General features: G+C 58.2%; 1 protein-coding gene and 1 long non-coding RNA gene across 6 annotated transcripts in view; one reads left to right on the top strand and one right to left on the bottom strand.

Annotated features, from left to right (window-relative positions):
• Positions 1-64: 64 nt before the first annotated feature.
• LOC109027017 (uncharacterized) lies at positions 65-9,570 on the bottom strand. Of its 4 annotated transcripts, none has more exons than XR_010133865.1 (4): positions 9,321-9,570; positions 2,244-2,473; positions 1,370-1,810; positions 65-652 (listed from the first exon to the last, which is right to left on the bottom strand). It is a non-coding gene; the product is annotated as an uncharacterized lncRNA (long non-coding RNA). The 4 variants fall into 4 exon arrangements; XR_010133863.1 differs by lacking the exon at positions 9,321-9,570 and adding an exon at positions 2,860-3,594; XR_010133864.1 differs by lacking the exon at positions 9,321-9,570 and adding an exon at positions 2,860-3,593 and having other exon boundaries at positions 1,370-1,778.
• MYO15A (myosin XVA) overlaps positions 773-15,209 on the top strand; it is a 73,205-nt gene continuing 58,768 nt past the window's right edge. The window contains exons 1-2 of one of the 2 annotated variants that reach the window (XM_031011040.3): positions 773-840; positions 10,582-14,412. In XM_031011040.3, the coding sequence (XP_030866900.3) occupies positions 10,801-14,412 (3,612 nt within the window). In that variant the 5' untranslated portion in view covers positions 773-840; positions 10,582-10,800. Of the gene's footprint in view, positions 841-10,581; positions 14,413-15,209 lie in introns of those variants that run through there. The other variant, XM_031011041.3, reaches the window with a different exon arrangement.

Here is a 15,209-nt window from a genome sequence, read left to right on the forward strand (position 1 = left end):
CCTGTTCAGACTGAGAACACTTTGTAAACTTGCTGAACAGTAGCCAGGTTGAGTCAGGTGGGCACAGGTCAGGCATTGGGCCTGGGGGTCGGAGAGGGTGCAGCCTGGACCCCAAGGCAGACCCAGGCCTTGTGTGGCAAGGAGAATGCAGGGTTCCTCACCCAGGCACAGGGAGGCTCTGCCCAGGGGGTTGGTGTTCGGGGGTGTCAGGCCCAGACTGGCCCCTCCGGAGGGGCCTGGCTGCCAAGGTGGGCAGCATCCCAGGAGGCCCTTGTGACCATCTGGGCTGGCAGGGAGGCTCTGTGAGAACAAGGTGGCGGGTCATTTCCTGTTGCCTCAGAAGTCAGGAGTAGAGGGGCTGGCAGGGGCTCGATGAGTGCCTACCATGTGCCAGGCCCCCCACAGTATTCTGCTGTCCCCCAGAAGCTGGTGTAGGCTGCACGGTTTGTGAGTGCAGACCCTGGATTTAAGACCTCTGAGCAGCGGGGAAGGCTTCCTGGAGGAGGTATGCCTTTTGAGATGGATGCAGCAGGTTCTGTGAGGCTGCCAGGAGGGGTAGAGTTCCCGGGGGCCTCGGGCCCCGCTGGAGTGTGGAGCAGGCCCATGCTCAGCTCTCCAGGCTGTTCGTGGCTCCCCTGTCAGCTGCTCACTCCTTTCCAGAGACAAAACAGGAATAATAGACATCATTAAATATACATAGGGCCCCAGGCGGTCGGCGTGGTGGGCTGGGCCTCCCTTCCCCATAACACTGAGCTGCTCTGCTGGGCCAACCGTGCTCCTGGGCCAGCCAGAGGACCCCATGAGGCGGCATGCAGGCGGGGAGCAGGCCACAGGACGCAGGTAAGGAGACCTTAGCCTAGAGTCCTTGGGGTCTGTCACTGGCCACCCTCGCATCCCAGGCTGCAGGGGTGATAAGGGAAGGGGCAGCAGCAGAGCTGGGGCCTCGCCCCTAACTCATCTTGAGGCCCTTCTCTGCCTCACTTTGTTCATCTGTGAGGGGTGTGATGCCCATGCAGTCCCCTCCTGACGATGGTGGGATACCAAGACAGGCAGGGCCTCCGTGGCTTACCTTGGCCCCTCTCCTGACTCTCCTGATGCCTGGCCATGAGGCCCTAAGTGAGGGTTTCTGCCTGGCTGGTGGCCATTCCCACTTCCACTTTACAGGTAGGGGCTCTGGGCCCAGGGTGAGGTAGGGAAGGCCTTGAGTTCACAGGGTGTCAGGGTGAGTCCAGACCTTGGATTAGATCCAGGCCTGTTTTGTCCCCAAGGCTGGCTGGCAAAGGGTGGGAAATGAGGCCAGAGGCTGGGGGTCCTCAGGCAGTGAGGGCTCAGGTGAGAGGCTCCAGCCACTGGGCCACAAGTTCCTCACCGTGGATGGGCTTGTTCCTGGGCTAGATCTGTGTCCACGTGGATCAGGGCAGGCACTGCGGCTCTGTTATGTCCTGGGCTTTCTGGATCTGTGGTCAGGATGGTTGTGCAGTCTACATTTGCTTGTGAGAGAGCGAGCAAGGGATCCTGCAGCTGCGTATGCCCAGGTCAGTGTGAAGTGGCAGCTTGCGGTGCCCTTAGGGCCAGGGAAGCTCCCTAAGTCCCCCCAAAGGTCTCTGACCCTCCCATCCCCGCACCTGGGTAAGCTCCAGGCTTGGGCCTCACCCTGTCAGCCACCTTGTTCTCATCACCCTCCCTGATGATCACAGGCAGGGGTCTGCACCCTCACTCAGGCGAATGCCCAGGCAGCAGAGTTGCATTCATCTCCCGGCTGGCATCCCTGCAGCCTCCTGGGGGTAGTATGGCCTGCAGCTTTAGAAGACTCAGGTACATAGGAGCCAAAGACATGAATATTCATCGGTCTGTCCCACACCTGTGCATTCACTCATTCTCCATCTTTCTTCCTCTCCAGCTTAGATTCCACAGTTTCTCATTTCGGAACCCTCCTTTGGCAAGAAAGCCGAGTCGAGACCCTCTCCTTCCCACTCTGTCCCTCTCCTAGACAGCTCACCTGACCTCCAGCTTCCATCTCGCCAGACCTGGGTCCGAGCAGCCTTTTTGACTCTCCACTGCACTGTCCTGTAGCCATCCCAAGCCCACCGTGTCCCAGACCAAACATGGCATTCCCATACCCCCGGCCTCACCTCAGAGACACTCCCCGCACCCCCCAGCTGCACCAAGCCAACCCCAAGACTACTTGTCTCCACCCTCATCCCAGCCCCATCTAGCCTCTCACCAGGGCCAGCCTGTTTTACCTCATCCTGAATGTGTCCACTGTACACCATCATAGCATGCTCCCAGCTGTGTCGTTGTCCCCTCTCCATTCTTTTCCACATGGCAGCTCGAGCTTCTTTTTATAATATTTTCTAAGAAGCCATGTGAGGCAGTGGTTGAGACTGTGGACACTCTGAAGCCAGACTGCCCAGGCTTAACTCCACCTTCAAGCTGTGTCACTCACATAACCTCTCTGGGCCCATGTCCTCATCTGTAAAGTGGGAAGAGTAATCACACCGACTTCAGGAGGTTGTAGTGAGAGTTGAGCTCTGTGTGGCCTGGCCGTTCTGAGCACAGGTCTTGCAGTCAGGGACACAGGCCCCATGGCTTCCTCACTGTGGGCTCTCGGCTGAGGGATCTAACCTCTCTAAGATCAAGCCCTTCATCTATGTGAGAATCTAGTGAGATATTCCAGAAAAGCATTTAGTACCAAGCCTGGCACATAGTAAACATCTGGAAATGCGGAACAGTGACCAAAGTCCCATCCCTTTCACGGCCATTGGGCTAGTCCCTGCCTGCCACCCTGGCCACCTCTCATTTCACATGCCCTCAATCACTCTGCTCCAGCCATAGGACTGTCCTTGAAGCCCCTCTTACCACCTGGCCTTTGCACATGCTGTTCCACCTGCCAGGAATACTGTTCCTTCTTCCATGTTATAAGCTCCCTCTTATCCTTCAGATCTTGGCTCAGGGTTGCCTTGTCAGGAGAATCTTCCTTGACCTCCAGTGCAGTGTTTGGGCATCTGTGAGTCATGCCCGGACCTTCACAGCTCTTCTTGTTGATGTGACTCTTTGCTTAAAGTTTGCATCCAGGATGGGCACAGTGGCTCATACCTGTAAACCCAACACTTTGGGAGGCTGAGGCAGGAATATTGCCCGGGGGCAAGGAGTTCAAGACCATCCTGGGCAACATAGTGGGACCCTGTCTCTACAAAAAAACAAAAAAACATTAGCCAGCTGTGGTAGCACACCTCGGTAGTCTCAGCTGCTTGGGCAGCTGAGGTGGGAGGATTGCTTGAGCCTGGGAGCTTGAGGCTGCAGTGAGCTGTGATTATGTTACTGCACTCCAGCCTGAGTGATGGAACCAGAGCCTGTCTCAAAAGAAAAAAAAACAAAGTCTGTGTCCCCTACAACACAGGGAGCTCCATGAGAGCAGAGATCATGTCTGGTTCCACTCAACTCTGCGAACCCCAAGTGCCCTGCACAGTGCTTAGCACATAATAGATGCACAACTAATGCACAAGTAATATTTAAGGAATGAATGAATGAGAGACTTGCTCCCTGACACCCGCTCTGTGCCTGCACAGAGGATGGGGACCCTGAGAGGAAGGCAGGACCTGGAACCTACCAGAGAAGGGGCAGCCTCAGCTGGCTACTATCCTGAGGTCAAGCCTGGGACCCAGAGACCAGGAGGGATCAGGTGGGCAGGACTTGCTGCCAGCAGTCACCCAGACCTCCTCACTCAGAGCAGACAGGCGGCAGCCTGTAGCAACGATGTTGGCAGTCATAACAACAGCTGCTTGCCCAGGCCAGCCACTGTGCCTGGCTCTCTGCTATCTCATGTAATGCCCAGGTCAGCCCTGGTAAGGGAGGCATCTACACTCACAGATGAGGAGACTCCAACGCTGAGGCTGCATGACTTGCTATGGGTCAGATCCAGGAGAGGAATGAGACCTGACCCAGAGCTCTGAGCCACTGGGCTCCACGTCCCCTGGGCTAGAGCTGGGCTTGCCTCTCTGAGAGGCAGGTTCTTCATCTGGACAATGGGACTTTGCAGTGGAAAGATGCCTGCCTGAGGCTTTGAGGTAGGACTTGGGCAAGCCCACTAGAGAATGGTGGCCTCTCAGCCTTTCTTCTGTACAGACAGACAAGGCTCCCCTACTTGGGGCAGACAGAAGGTATGGCTCTGGGAGGTGCTCTTGGGCCTGAAGGGCCAGCCCTGCCCTGCTTCTCTCCAGCAAGTCTCTGACCTCTCTCTGCCTCACTTTCAACAAATGTAACAAATGTTACATGACGCTGGGGTGGGGGTGGGGTTGGACCTGTGACATCTCAGGTCCCTGACATTCTTCCTGAGAGCCCCTCTAAAGTGGTGTTTCCACTCAGTCTCCAATCCCTTTTTTTTCCATTTTCACATATACACTTTTTTGGGGGGTGGTGGGGGACAGGGTCTCGCACTGTCACACAGGCTGGATTGCAGTGGTGCAATCTCGGCTCACTGCAACCTCCACATCCTGAGTTCAAGTGATTCTTCTGCCTCAGCCACCACACTGTGCACATCTGTAGCTGGGATTACAGGTGTGCACCACCATGTTCGGCTGATTTTTGTATTTTTAGTAAAGACAGGGTTTTGCCATATTGTCTGGGCTGGTCTTGAACTCCTAGCTTCGAGTGATCCACCTGCCTCGGCCTCCTGAAGTGCTGGGACTACAGGTGTGAGCCAGCGCGCCTGGCCCACATTTACACTTTTAAATGTTACATTTTTTTTTTGGTTTTTGACTCAGAAATGCATTCATATGGATAAAAATCAAACTAATATAGAAAGATTTACAGTGAGATAACTATTCTCATTAATTTCTTGTGTATCTTTTGCTGTATTATTATTATTTTTTTAAACGGAGTCTCACTCTGTCGCCTGGACCGGAGTGCAGTAGCATGATCTCAGCTCACTGCAACCTCCGCCTCCCGGGTTCAAGAAATTCTCCTGCCTCAGCCTCCCAAGTAGCTAGGACTACAGGCGCACGCTGCTACACCCAGCTAATTTTTTTGTATTTTAGTAGAGATGGAGTTTCACCGTGTTGCCCAGGCTGGTCTCGAACTCCTGAGCTCAGGTAATCAGCCTACCTTGGCCTCTCAAAGTGCTAGGATTACAGGTATGAGCCACCACACCTGGCGCTGTATTTCTTTTGTTTGTTTTGACACAGAGTCTTGCTCTGTGTCAGAGGCTGGAGTGCAGTGGCATGATCACGGCTCACTGCAGCCTCAAAATCCTGGCTCAAGCGATCCTCCCACTTCAGCCTCCTGAGTAGCTGGGCCTACAGGTGCTTGCCACCTGTAATTTTTCGGTTTGTTATCTAGGGACAGGGTCTCGTTATATTGCCTGGGCTAGTTTCAAACTCCTGGGCTCCTCCCATCTCAGCTTCTCAAAGTGCCCAGGCATGAGCCACTGCTCCTGGCTGCAGTATTTCTAATATAGAAATAAAAAAGCAAACACAAGCTGAGCATGGTGGCTCAGTGGCTCATGCCTATAATCCCAGCACTTTGGGAGGATGCGGTAGGCAGATCACTTGAGGCCAGGAGTTCAAGACCAGCCCGGCCAACATGGCAAAACCCTGTCCCTACTAAAAATACAAAAATTAGTCAGGCATGGTGGTGCATGCCTGTAATTCCAGCTACTCAGGAAGCTGAGGCCTAGGAGGTGGAGGTTGCAGTGAGCTGAGATCGCACCACTGCTCTCCAGCCCGGTTGACGGAGTGAGACTGTCTCAAAAAAAAAAAAAGGCAAACATAAGAATACAAACTTATATTCTTACCACCTCCCCTGACACACACACACACACACACACACACTTCCTACAGAAAGGCCTCAGTAAACACTGTAGTCAACAGGCTGTTCTGCAGTCTGCTTCCTGCACTAGCAGGTCCTGGAGATCGCTCCCTATCAGGACACAGAGATCGTCCACATTCCTTGTTATAGCTGTGTTGTGTTCCATCCTGGAATGCATTGTGGTGTACTGCAGCAACGAGCAGCTCTGTTTGTGTGTCCTTACCCATAAGGACGTGTAAGAGAGATCCCCAGGGGTGGATTACTTGCTTCCTTCCTTCCCTCCCTCCCTCTTGTCCTTTTTCTTTTTTAAAACAATCAATATATAATCCGCACTCCATACAATTCACCCATCAAAGTGTACAATGCTGTGGTTTTAGTATGCTCACAAGTGTGCCCGCCTTGTGACCACCACAGTCCTTTTTTTTTTTTTGAGACGGAGTTTTTGCTCTTGTTGCCCAGGCTGGAGTGCAATGGCTTCATCTTGGCTCACTGCAACCTCCGCCTCCCAGGTTCAAGTGATTCTCCTGCCTCAGCCTCCTGAGTAGCTGCGATTACAGGCATGCGCCACCACGCCCAGCTAATTTTTGTATTTTTCGTAGAAATGAGGTTTCACCATGTTGGTCAGGCTGGTCTCGAACTCTTGACCTCATATGATCCACCCGCCTTGGCCTCCCAAAGTGCTGGGATTACAGGCATGAGCCACTGCACCTGGCCCTGGTCCTGTCTTTCTTGAAACCTCTTCCATCAGGTGTAACTTCCCTTGCCCCTGCAACTGTACTGGGACCATTCTTGTCACAGTCACCCCTGGAGCTCTAAGGAGCTGCATCCATTAGTCAGCTCTCCATTCTTGACTAACATGCTCATCTGTCATAGCAGTCCCATCTGTCATAGCAGTCCCGCCCTCCTGTGCAGCCCCCAGGACCCCACTCCCTCCTGGGCCTCTACCTCCTCCTCTGGCTGGCTTCGTGGTGCTCACTCACTGCCTCCTTGGCTCCTAAGCACTGCAGCCCTGCGGCTCATTCCGTGGCCTCTCTTCCCTCTATACTCATTCCCTGGTGTCATCCTCCAGAGCTGTGGCTTCAATGCCATCTAGATGCCAATGACTCCCTAACTGATGTCACCAGCCCTGGTGGCTGTGATGGCCCCCCAGCAGTGCCCAGTGCCCAAAGCTGGATCCTGGGCCCTACCTCCTCAATTTGCTCTGCCTGCAGCCTTCCTCATCCTGGCCAATGACCTGACGGCCTCTCCATTCTCCCTGATGTTCAGTAAGGAAACTTGGGAGCCATTCCTGCACCCTGCCTCATCCCCATCATCAAATCCTGTCAGTCCTACCTGCCACATGTCCCCAGCATCCTACCACTTCTCCACACTTTAACCGCTGGCAGCCTGGTGCAGGAGGACCTCCATAGAAGCTTCCATGCTGGCCTCCCTGCCTTCACCCTCACTCCTGCAGCCACTTCTCCCATAGCAGTAGAGGCTGCTATCAAGACTGAGGTCGAGGCTAGGCTTGGTGGCTCACGGATGTAATCCCAACACTTTGGGAGGTCGAGGTAGGCAGATCACCTGAGGTCAGGAGTTCGAAACCAGCCTGGCCAACATGGTGAAACCCTGTCTCTACTAAAAATACAAAATTAGCTGGGCGTGGTGGTGTGTGCCTGTAATCCCAGTTTCTTGGGAAGCTGAGGCAGGAGAATTGCTTAAACCTGGGAGGCAGAGGTTGCTGTGAGCCAAGAGTGCACCATCTCACTCCAGCCTGAGCAACACAGCGAGACTCAGTTTCAAAAAAAAAAAAAAAAAAAAAAAAAGACTGAGGTCGAATTCCATCCCTTCTCTGCCAAAACCCTCCTCCCACGGCTCCTGCCTCACTGGCAGTCGAAGCCAAGCCCTCATTGTGGCCCACAGGCCCTGCACGTGTGCCCCTGAACTCTGACCTCACCACCCAGTGCACCCCCACTGCCCTCCAGCCACCTGGCCTGGCTGCTCCTCCACCTGCTTGGGACTGTGCACTGCCCACAGGCTCTCTCAATGGCCCCATAGCCACTAGGCCTTCCCTGACTTCCTGTTTAATGTCACACCCCCACTTCTTGCTGTCCCTTCCACAGCACTTACGCCCCATTATCTGTTACTGATTTTCCATGTTTATTGGCTTTCTCTCCACCCACATATGGTAACTGCATGAGGGCAAGGTTTTTCTCTGTTTTGTTCACAGCTGTGTCCCAGCACTTAGACGGTGCCTAGCATGCAGCACACTTCCCACAGAGGCTTTTGAATGAATGGGTGAGTGAGTAAATGCTGGCTCAGGACCCTTAGGGAAAGGGGCCAGGCTGACTGAGGAATCCAGGTTGGGGTAGCAGTGGGCAAGCACTGGAGAGGCCTTGGTGCCTGTTGGAGGCCCAGCTGGGCTCTGGTTTGCCCAGTGGCTTGGTCAGGGCCCTCCCCCTCCAGGCAGGAGCAGGTTCTGGGGTTAGCAAGACTATGCTCCTGGCTCTGCCCAGTGTCCTAAGCCACTCTAAACCCAGTGATGACCCAGGAGCTCAGTGGGCAGGAGGGCCTAGTAAGGGAGGTAGCTCTGGACCCGGCCAGGCCTGGGTTCTACCTTCCCAAGCCAGGTGGCCTCGAGCAAGTCCCTTCATCTTTTGAGTCTGAGTTTCCTCATCTGGAGAATGGATATACTAATAGCTCATATCTCACAGACCTGCAGTGAGAGTCCCATGAGACCACTGTGCAACACACCTGACTGGGGCCTCACTCTGGAAACTGGCTCCAAGAGGAGCTGGGGCAGTTGTTGATATCTCCAGGCTCTGAAAGAATGTCTCGGCTGGGCGCCGTGGCTCACATCTGTAATCTCAGCACTTTGGGAGGCCAAGGTTGGTGGATCACCTGAGATCAGGAGTTCGAGACCATCCCGGCCAACATGGTAAAAACCGTCTCTACTGAAAATACAAAAATTGGCCAGGCGTGGTGGCACATGCCTGTAATCCAAGATATTTGGGAGACTGAGGCACAAGAATTGCTTGAACCCGGGAGGCGGAGGTTGCAGTGAGCCGAGATTGCACCACTGCCCTCCAGCCTGGGCAACAGAGCGAGACTCTGTCTCAAAAAAAAAAAAAAAAAAGAAAGAAAGAACATTGCCCCGTCCTTCATTTTTCCTCAAGCGGGCAAGAGCCACTGCCCAAAAACAGAAGGGAGAGTGGGCAGCCCCTCAAACTCCTGCTCTGCAGGAGGCCCACTGCACATATCCCCTAACTCGCTCCAAAAGCCCTCCATCCAATTTCTCTGGTTTCCATCAAGCCCCACTCCCCATCCCTGTGAGACTGCCTGCACCAGGCACCAACAGCCCCTGGTGCAACTCCTCTGAGTGGCTGGGCACTGACTGGCTCCAGGTGAATCTTGGGGAGAAGGAGCAGGAAGAAGAGGAAAGTGAAGAGCCAGAGAAAGTGAGCAGGGGGAAGAGGCAGACAGAGAGGGGGAGACCTCACCTGCTGCATGGTCCCCTCTCTGCTCCTGCCACTTACCTGGGAAGGCCTCACCCTGTCCCTGTTTCACCGCTGAGCACGTTGAGGCTCTGAAGCCACTGATCTGAGGGCGTGGAGCTGGCAAGTGGCAGAACCAGGGCCAGAACCTTGCTGCTCTGGGGTCTCGTACGCTAAACCTTAAACAACCAAAGAATTAGCTCAGGGACCGAAAGACTGAACCAGAGTTCAGTGAGTAGGGAGCTTGATGTTAACTGACGTCCATCTTGAGGAGGAAGAGGAGGAGGAGAGCTGGTTCTGAGGCTTCAGGTCTCAGAGCTGCCACTCCCCACCCCCGCTGGCCTGTCCAGTTTTTCCCACCCCCTACCTCTTTTAGTGCAGGTTCTCAAAAGTGAGTTAGACTGGCCACCAACCAGACTTTGGACATGCAGCCTTAGGTCAGGCCATATGAAGCAATCAGCTATGCCCAGAGAAGGCAGTAACCACATGGCCACAGCCTACTCAGCCAGGGCAGAAAGTAAGAGGAGAGGACAGGGCTAGGCAGGGACCCCAGAAAGGAGCCAGCAGGAGGCATCTCCAGTTACCCAGCAGCTCCATCAGGTCTTGCTTCCTTTTGGTGAAGGAGATGGGGCATAGCTTATCACTCCCATTCTTCAGAGGAAACTGAGGCCCAGAGAGGACAAGGACTCTCCTGGACCCACACAGCCAGTCAGTGACAGAGCCTAGGGTCTGAGCCAGGCCTGACCCACCCTCCATTTCTGCCTCTCTACCCCTGCCCCCCCACCCAACATACACACACACACACAAGTGGAGTTCCACTGAAACACCCCTCCTTGCCCTGCCTTCTGAGCCGGCAGCCTGGCTCCCCACCCCATGTATTATTCAGCTCCCAAGAGCCAGCCAGCTCCTGTTACACTGACCGCAGCCCAGCACCTGCTCTGCCCATTCCCCTCCTCCCTTGCCTAGGACCTAGAGGGTTCAAAGTTCTCCTCCAAGATGACTTGGTGGGCTTTGACCATCCCACCCTAGGTCCCACTTCTGGCCCAGTGCAGGTGTGCTGGTGATTTAGGGCAGGTGGCATTCCATCTCTGTGGCTCAATGTCTTCCTCTGTGAAGCCGAAGTGACCCAAGGGCTCCCTTCATGGGGTTGAGCCAGCTGTGGCCCAGGGAGGCCCTAACCAGGATGAGCACTGATGTTGCCATGACGACTCCGAGGCCAGAATGTCTCCCCCAGCACAGGCCTCATAGGCAGGCTTCCCCATCCCGGTAAACAACACCCACACACTTTCCACTACTGCTCTAGGGTGAAACCCAAGGCGCTCTAGAGGAGATGAATTATGGATCCGCCCTCCCGGAATCCTGGCTCGGCCCTCCCCACGCCACCTGGGGCCAGTCCGGTCTGCTCCCAGCCCGAGGAGGCCGCGTGTCCAGCCGCGGGCAAGAGACCGAGCAGGTCCCTGTGTCTCCAAGTCCCTGAGCCCGTGACACCGGCCCCAGGCCCCGTAGAGAGCAGGCAGCCACCATGGCAAAGGAGGAAGATGAGGAGAAGAAAGCCAAGAAAGGGAAGAAGGGGAAGAAGGCACCGGAGCCGGAGAAGCCCAAACGGAGCCTGAAGGGGACGTCGCGGCTGTTCATGGGCTTCCGCGACCGTACACCCAAGATCTCCAAGAAGGGCCAGTTCCGCAGCGCCTCGGCCTTCTTCTGGGGCCTCCACACCGGCCCCCAGAAGACCAAGCGCAAGAAGAAGGCCCGCACCGTGCTCAAGTCCACGTCAAAGCTCATGACGCAGATGCGCATGGGCAAGAAGAAGCGGGCGATGAAGGGCAAGAAGCCGTCCTTCATGGTGATCCGCTTCCCAGGCCGCCGTGGCTACGGCCGCCTGCGGCCGCGCGCCCGGTCACTCAGCAAGGCGTCCACGGCCATCAACTGGCTCACAAAAAAGTTCCTCCTCAAGAAGGCCGAGGAGTCGGGCAGCAAACAGGCCACAGTGGACGCCTGGCTGCAGCGCTCGAGCTCCCGCATGGGCTCCCGCAAACTCCCCTTCCCGTCCGGTGCCGAGATCCTGCGGCCCGGGGGCCGGCTCCGGAGGTTCCCCCGCAGCCGCAGCATCTACGCGTCAGGCGAGCCCCTGGGCTTCCTGCCCTTCGAGGACGAGGCCCCGTTCCATCACTCGGGCTCCCGCAAGTCGCTGTACGGGCTTGAGGGCTTCCAGGACCTGGGCGAGTATTATGACTATCACCGCGACGGCGACGACTACTACGACCGGCAGTCACTCCACCGCTACGAGGAGCAGGAACCCTACCTGGCGGGCCTCGGCCCCTACAGCCTGGCCTGGCCACCCTACGGCGACCACTACTACGGGTACCCGCCCGAGGATCCCTACGACTACTATCACCCCGACTATTACGGTGGCCCCTTTGATCCGGGGTACACCTACGGCTACGGCTACGACGATTACGAACCCACATATGCGCCCCTGTCGGGGTACTCGTCTCCTTACAGCTACCACGATGGGTACGAGGGCGAGGCGCACCCTTATGGCTACTACCTGGATCCCTATGCGCCGTACGACGCGCCATACCCACCCTATGACCTCCCATACCACACTCCCTACGATGTACCCTACTTTGATCCCTACGGAGTCCACTACACCGTCCCCTATGCCGAAGGCGTCTATGGCGGTGGGGACGAGGCCATCTACCCCCCCGAGGTGCCCTATTTTTACCCGGAGGAGTCGGCTTCGGCCTTTGTGTACCCCTGGGTACCACCGCCCATCCCGTCGCCCCACAACCCGTATGCCCACGCCATGGATGACATCGCCGAGCTGGAGGAGCCTGAGGACGCGGGCGCAGAGCGTCAGGGGACCTCCTTCCGCCTGCCCAGCGCCGCCTTCTTCGAGCAGCAAGGCATGGATAAGCCCGCCAGGTCCAAGCTGTCCCTCATCCGCAAGTTCCGCCTCTTCCCGCGACCCCAGGTGAAGCTGTTTGGGAAGGAGAAGCTGGAGGTGCCCCTGCCACCCTCTCTGGACATTCCTCTACCCTTGGGGGATGCGGACGAAGAAGAGGACGAGGAGGAGCTGCCCCCGGTTTCCGCTGTGCCCTACGGCCACCCTTTCTGGGGCTTCCTCACGCCGCGCCAGCGCAACCTCCAGCGCGCGCTGTCGGCCTTCGGCGCCCACCGGGGCCTGGGCTTCGGCCCTGAGTTTGGCCGCCCCGTGCCTCGCCCTGCCACCTCGCTTGCGCGGTTCCTCAAGAAGACGCTGTCGGAGAAGAAGCCCATCGCGCGGCTCAGGGGCAGCCAGAAGGCCCAGGCAGGCGGCCCTGCTGTCAGGGAGGCGGCCTACAAACGCTTCGGCTACAAGCTGGCTGGCATGGACCCCGAGAAGCCCGGCACGCCCATCGTGCTGAGGAGGGCCCAGCCGCGCGCTCGCTGCAGCAACGACGCGCGCCGCCCTCCCGCGCCACAGCCCGCGCCCAGGAGCGCGCTCCTGTCTCCGCCCGTGCCCCCGCGGCCCCCAAGCCCCGGGCCCCCGCCCGCGCCGCCGCTCTCCCCAGCGCTCTCGGGCCTGCCCCGGCCGGCCTCGCCCTACGGCTCCCTCCGCCGCCACCCGCCGCCCTGGGCCGCCCCAGCGCACGTGCCACCGGCGCCGCAGGCCAGCTGGTGGGCCTTCGTGGAGCCCCCTGCCGTGAGCCCGGAGGTGCCCCCCGACCTACTAGCCTTCCCAGGGCCCCGACCCTCGTTCAGGGGCTCCCGCCGGAGAGGGGCGGCATTCGGCTTCCCCGGGGCCTCTCCACGGGCGTCGCGGAGGCGAGCTTGGTCACCGCTGGCCTCGCCCCAGCTCTCGCTGAGGAGCTCGCCGGGCCTCGGCTACTGCTCACCCTTGGCGCCCCCGTCGCCTCAGCTGTCCTTGCGCACGGGCCCCTTCCAGCCGCCCTTCCCGCCCCCGGCCCGCCGGCCCCGCTCGCTGCAGGAGTCCCCAGCCCCACGCCGAGCCGCTGGGCGCCTGGGCCCACCCGGCTCGCCGCTGCCGGGCTCACCCAGGCCGCCCTCACCGCCCCTGGGGCTCTGCCACAGCCCGCGGCGCCGCTCGCTGAATCTGCCCTCGCGCCTCCCGCACACGTGGCGGCGCCTCAGCGAGCCACCCACTCGGGCTGTGAAGCCGCAAGTGCGCCTGCCCTTCCACCGACCGCCCAGGGCCGGGGCCTGGCGGGCGCCCCTGGAACACCGGGAGAGCCCGCGAGAACCCGAGGACTCAGAGACACCCTGGACCGTGCCCCCACTGGCCCCCAGCTGGGACGTGGACATGCCTCCCACCCAACGCCCACCCTCTCCCTGGCCAGGAGGTGCAGTCAGCCGCCGAGGCTTTTCCAGGCCACCCCCTGTGCCGGAAAACCCCTTTCTCCAGCTCCTGGGCCCTGTGCCATCCCCCACCCTCCAGCCTGAGGATCCAGCTGCTGATATGACCAGGGTCTTCCTGGGCAGACACCATGAGCCGGGGCCTGGACAGCTCACCAAATCAGCTGGCCCAACCCCTGAGAAGCCTGAAGAAGAGGCCACCCTGGGGGACCCCCAACTGCCAGCAGAGACCAAGCCTCCAACCCCAGCACCTCCCAAGGATGTCACTCCCCCCAAGGATGTCACTGCCCCCAAGGATGTCACTGCCCCCAAGGATGTCCTCCCAGAGCAAAAGACATTAAGGCCCAGCCTCTCATACCCACTGGCTGCGTGTGACCAGACCAGGGCCACATGGCCACCATGGCACCGCTGGGGAACACTGCCCCAAGCCGCAGCCCCCTTGGCGCCCATCAGGGCCCCAGAGCCCCTGCCCAAGGCGGGTGAACGGCGCCAGGCAGCCCCTGGGCGTTTTGCTGTGGTCATGCCTCGTGTGCAGAAGCTGAGCTCTTTCCAGCGAGTTGGGCCTGCAACCCTGAAGCCTCGAGTCCAGCCCACCCAGGACCCCAAGCCAAGAGCCTGTAGTCTTCGCTGCTCCTGCCTCTGGCTTCGGGCAGATGCCTATGGACCCTGGCCACGAGTACACACCCATCCCCAGTCCTGCCACCTGGGCCCTGGAGCTGCCTGCCTGTCCCTTAGGGGCTCCTGGGAGGAGGTCGGCCCCACAAGCTGGCGGAACAAGGTATGGAGGCACAGATTACAGGGAGGGTTTGAGGGTTCTGGCCTAGGAAACAGGGCAAGAGAGACAGCCTGAGGAGCCTTGTGCAACCTTGGAGAGAGGCTGCTTGCTGGGGCCTCAGTCTCTGGGTCTGTAAGTTGGGGAGAACAGCCTGGACCTCCCAGAACCTCTGGAGGGTTGAACAAGGGGATGCCCAGCACAGGCAGGCACAGGACAGAGAGGTGGGAAACTGCTTCCAGGTCACTGGGGAAAGATCTTTGTTCATATTTGGCTTGGGCCCTGGGCAGCCCTGCCCTGATCCAATCTGGATGACAGGTCTGGCCCCTAACTTCCCCTCAGAGATTTTGGCCAAGCCAGATGTGAAACTGCCGGACATGCCTATCCATCCTGTTCCACCGCACATCCAGGTCTCTGCGGTTCCTCCTGCCTCCTACTGACCCTCCCCCAAATTAGAGCCTCCTGTTTCCTCAGGGTTTTTGCTGCCCTTTGAAGTCCCCTGGGCTGCAGGATTCTGGAATAGGTCAGGGTGAGGGGCTCAGGATCCAAACTTCCAGACTCCTCATTGCAGAGGGAAAACTGAACCAGGAGTCCTTCTGGAACCCCATGTGGGGTGCAGGGTAGGCAGCCTTTCGGATGGGTGCCCAGCCCATGCCTGGCTGCCACACTCAAGGTGGAACTCGAGCCTGATGCTGGGTGGCCCTTGGCTGAGGTGCGTGGTCACCGGAGCCTCTCTCAGGATGCCGGGGTGGTGGGCGGGGCAAGCAGGGGCAGCAGGTGCGTCTCAGCCTCTGCAGACCGTG

This window comes from Gorilla gorilla, chromosome 4 (assembly GCF_029281585.2).
Source record: "Gorilla gorilla gorilla isolate KB3781 chromosome 4, NHGRI_mGorGor1-v2.1_pri, whole genome shotgun sequence".
In the NCBI taxonomy this organism is placed as follows: domain Eukaryota; kingdom Metazoa; phylum Chordata; class Mammalia; order Primates; family Hominidae; genus Gorilla; species Gorilla gorilla.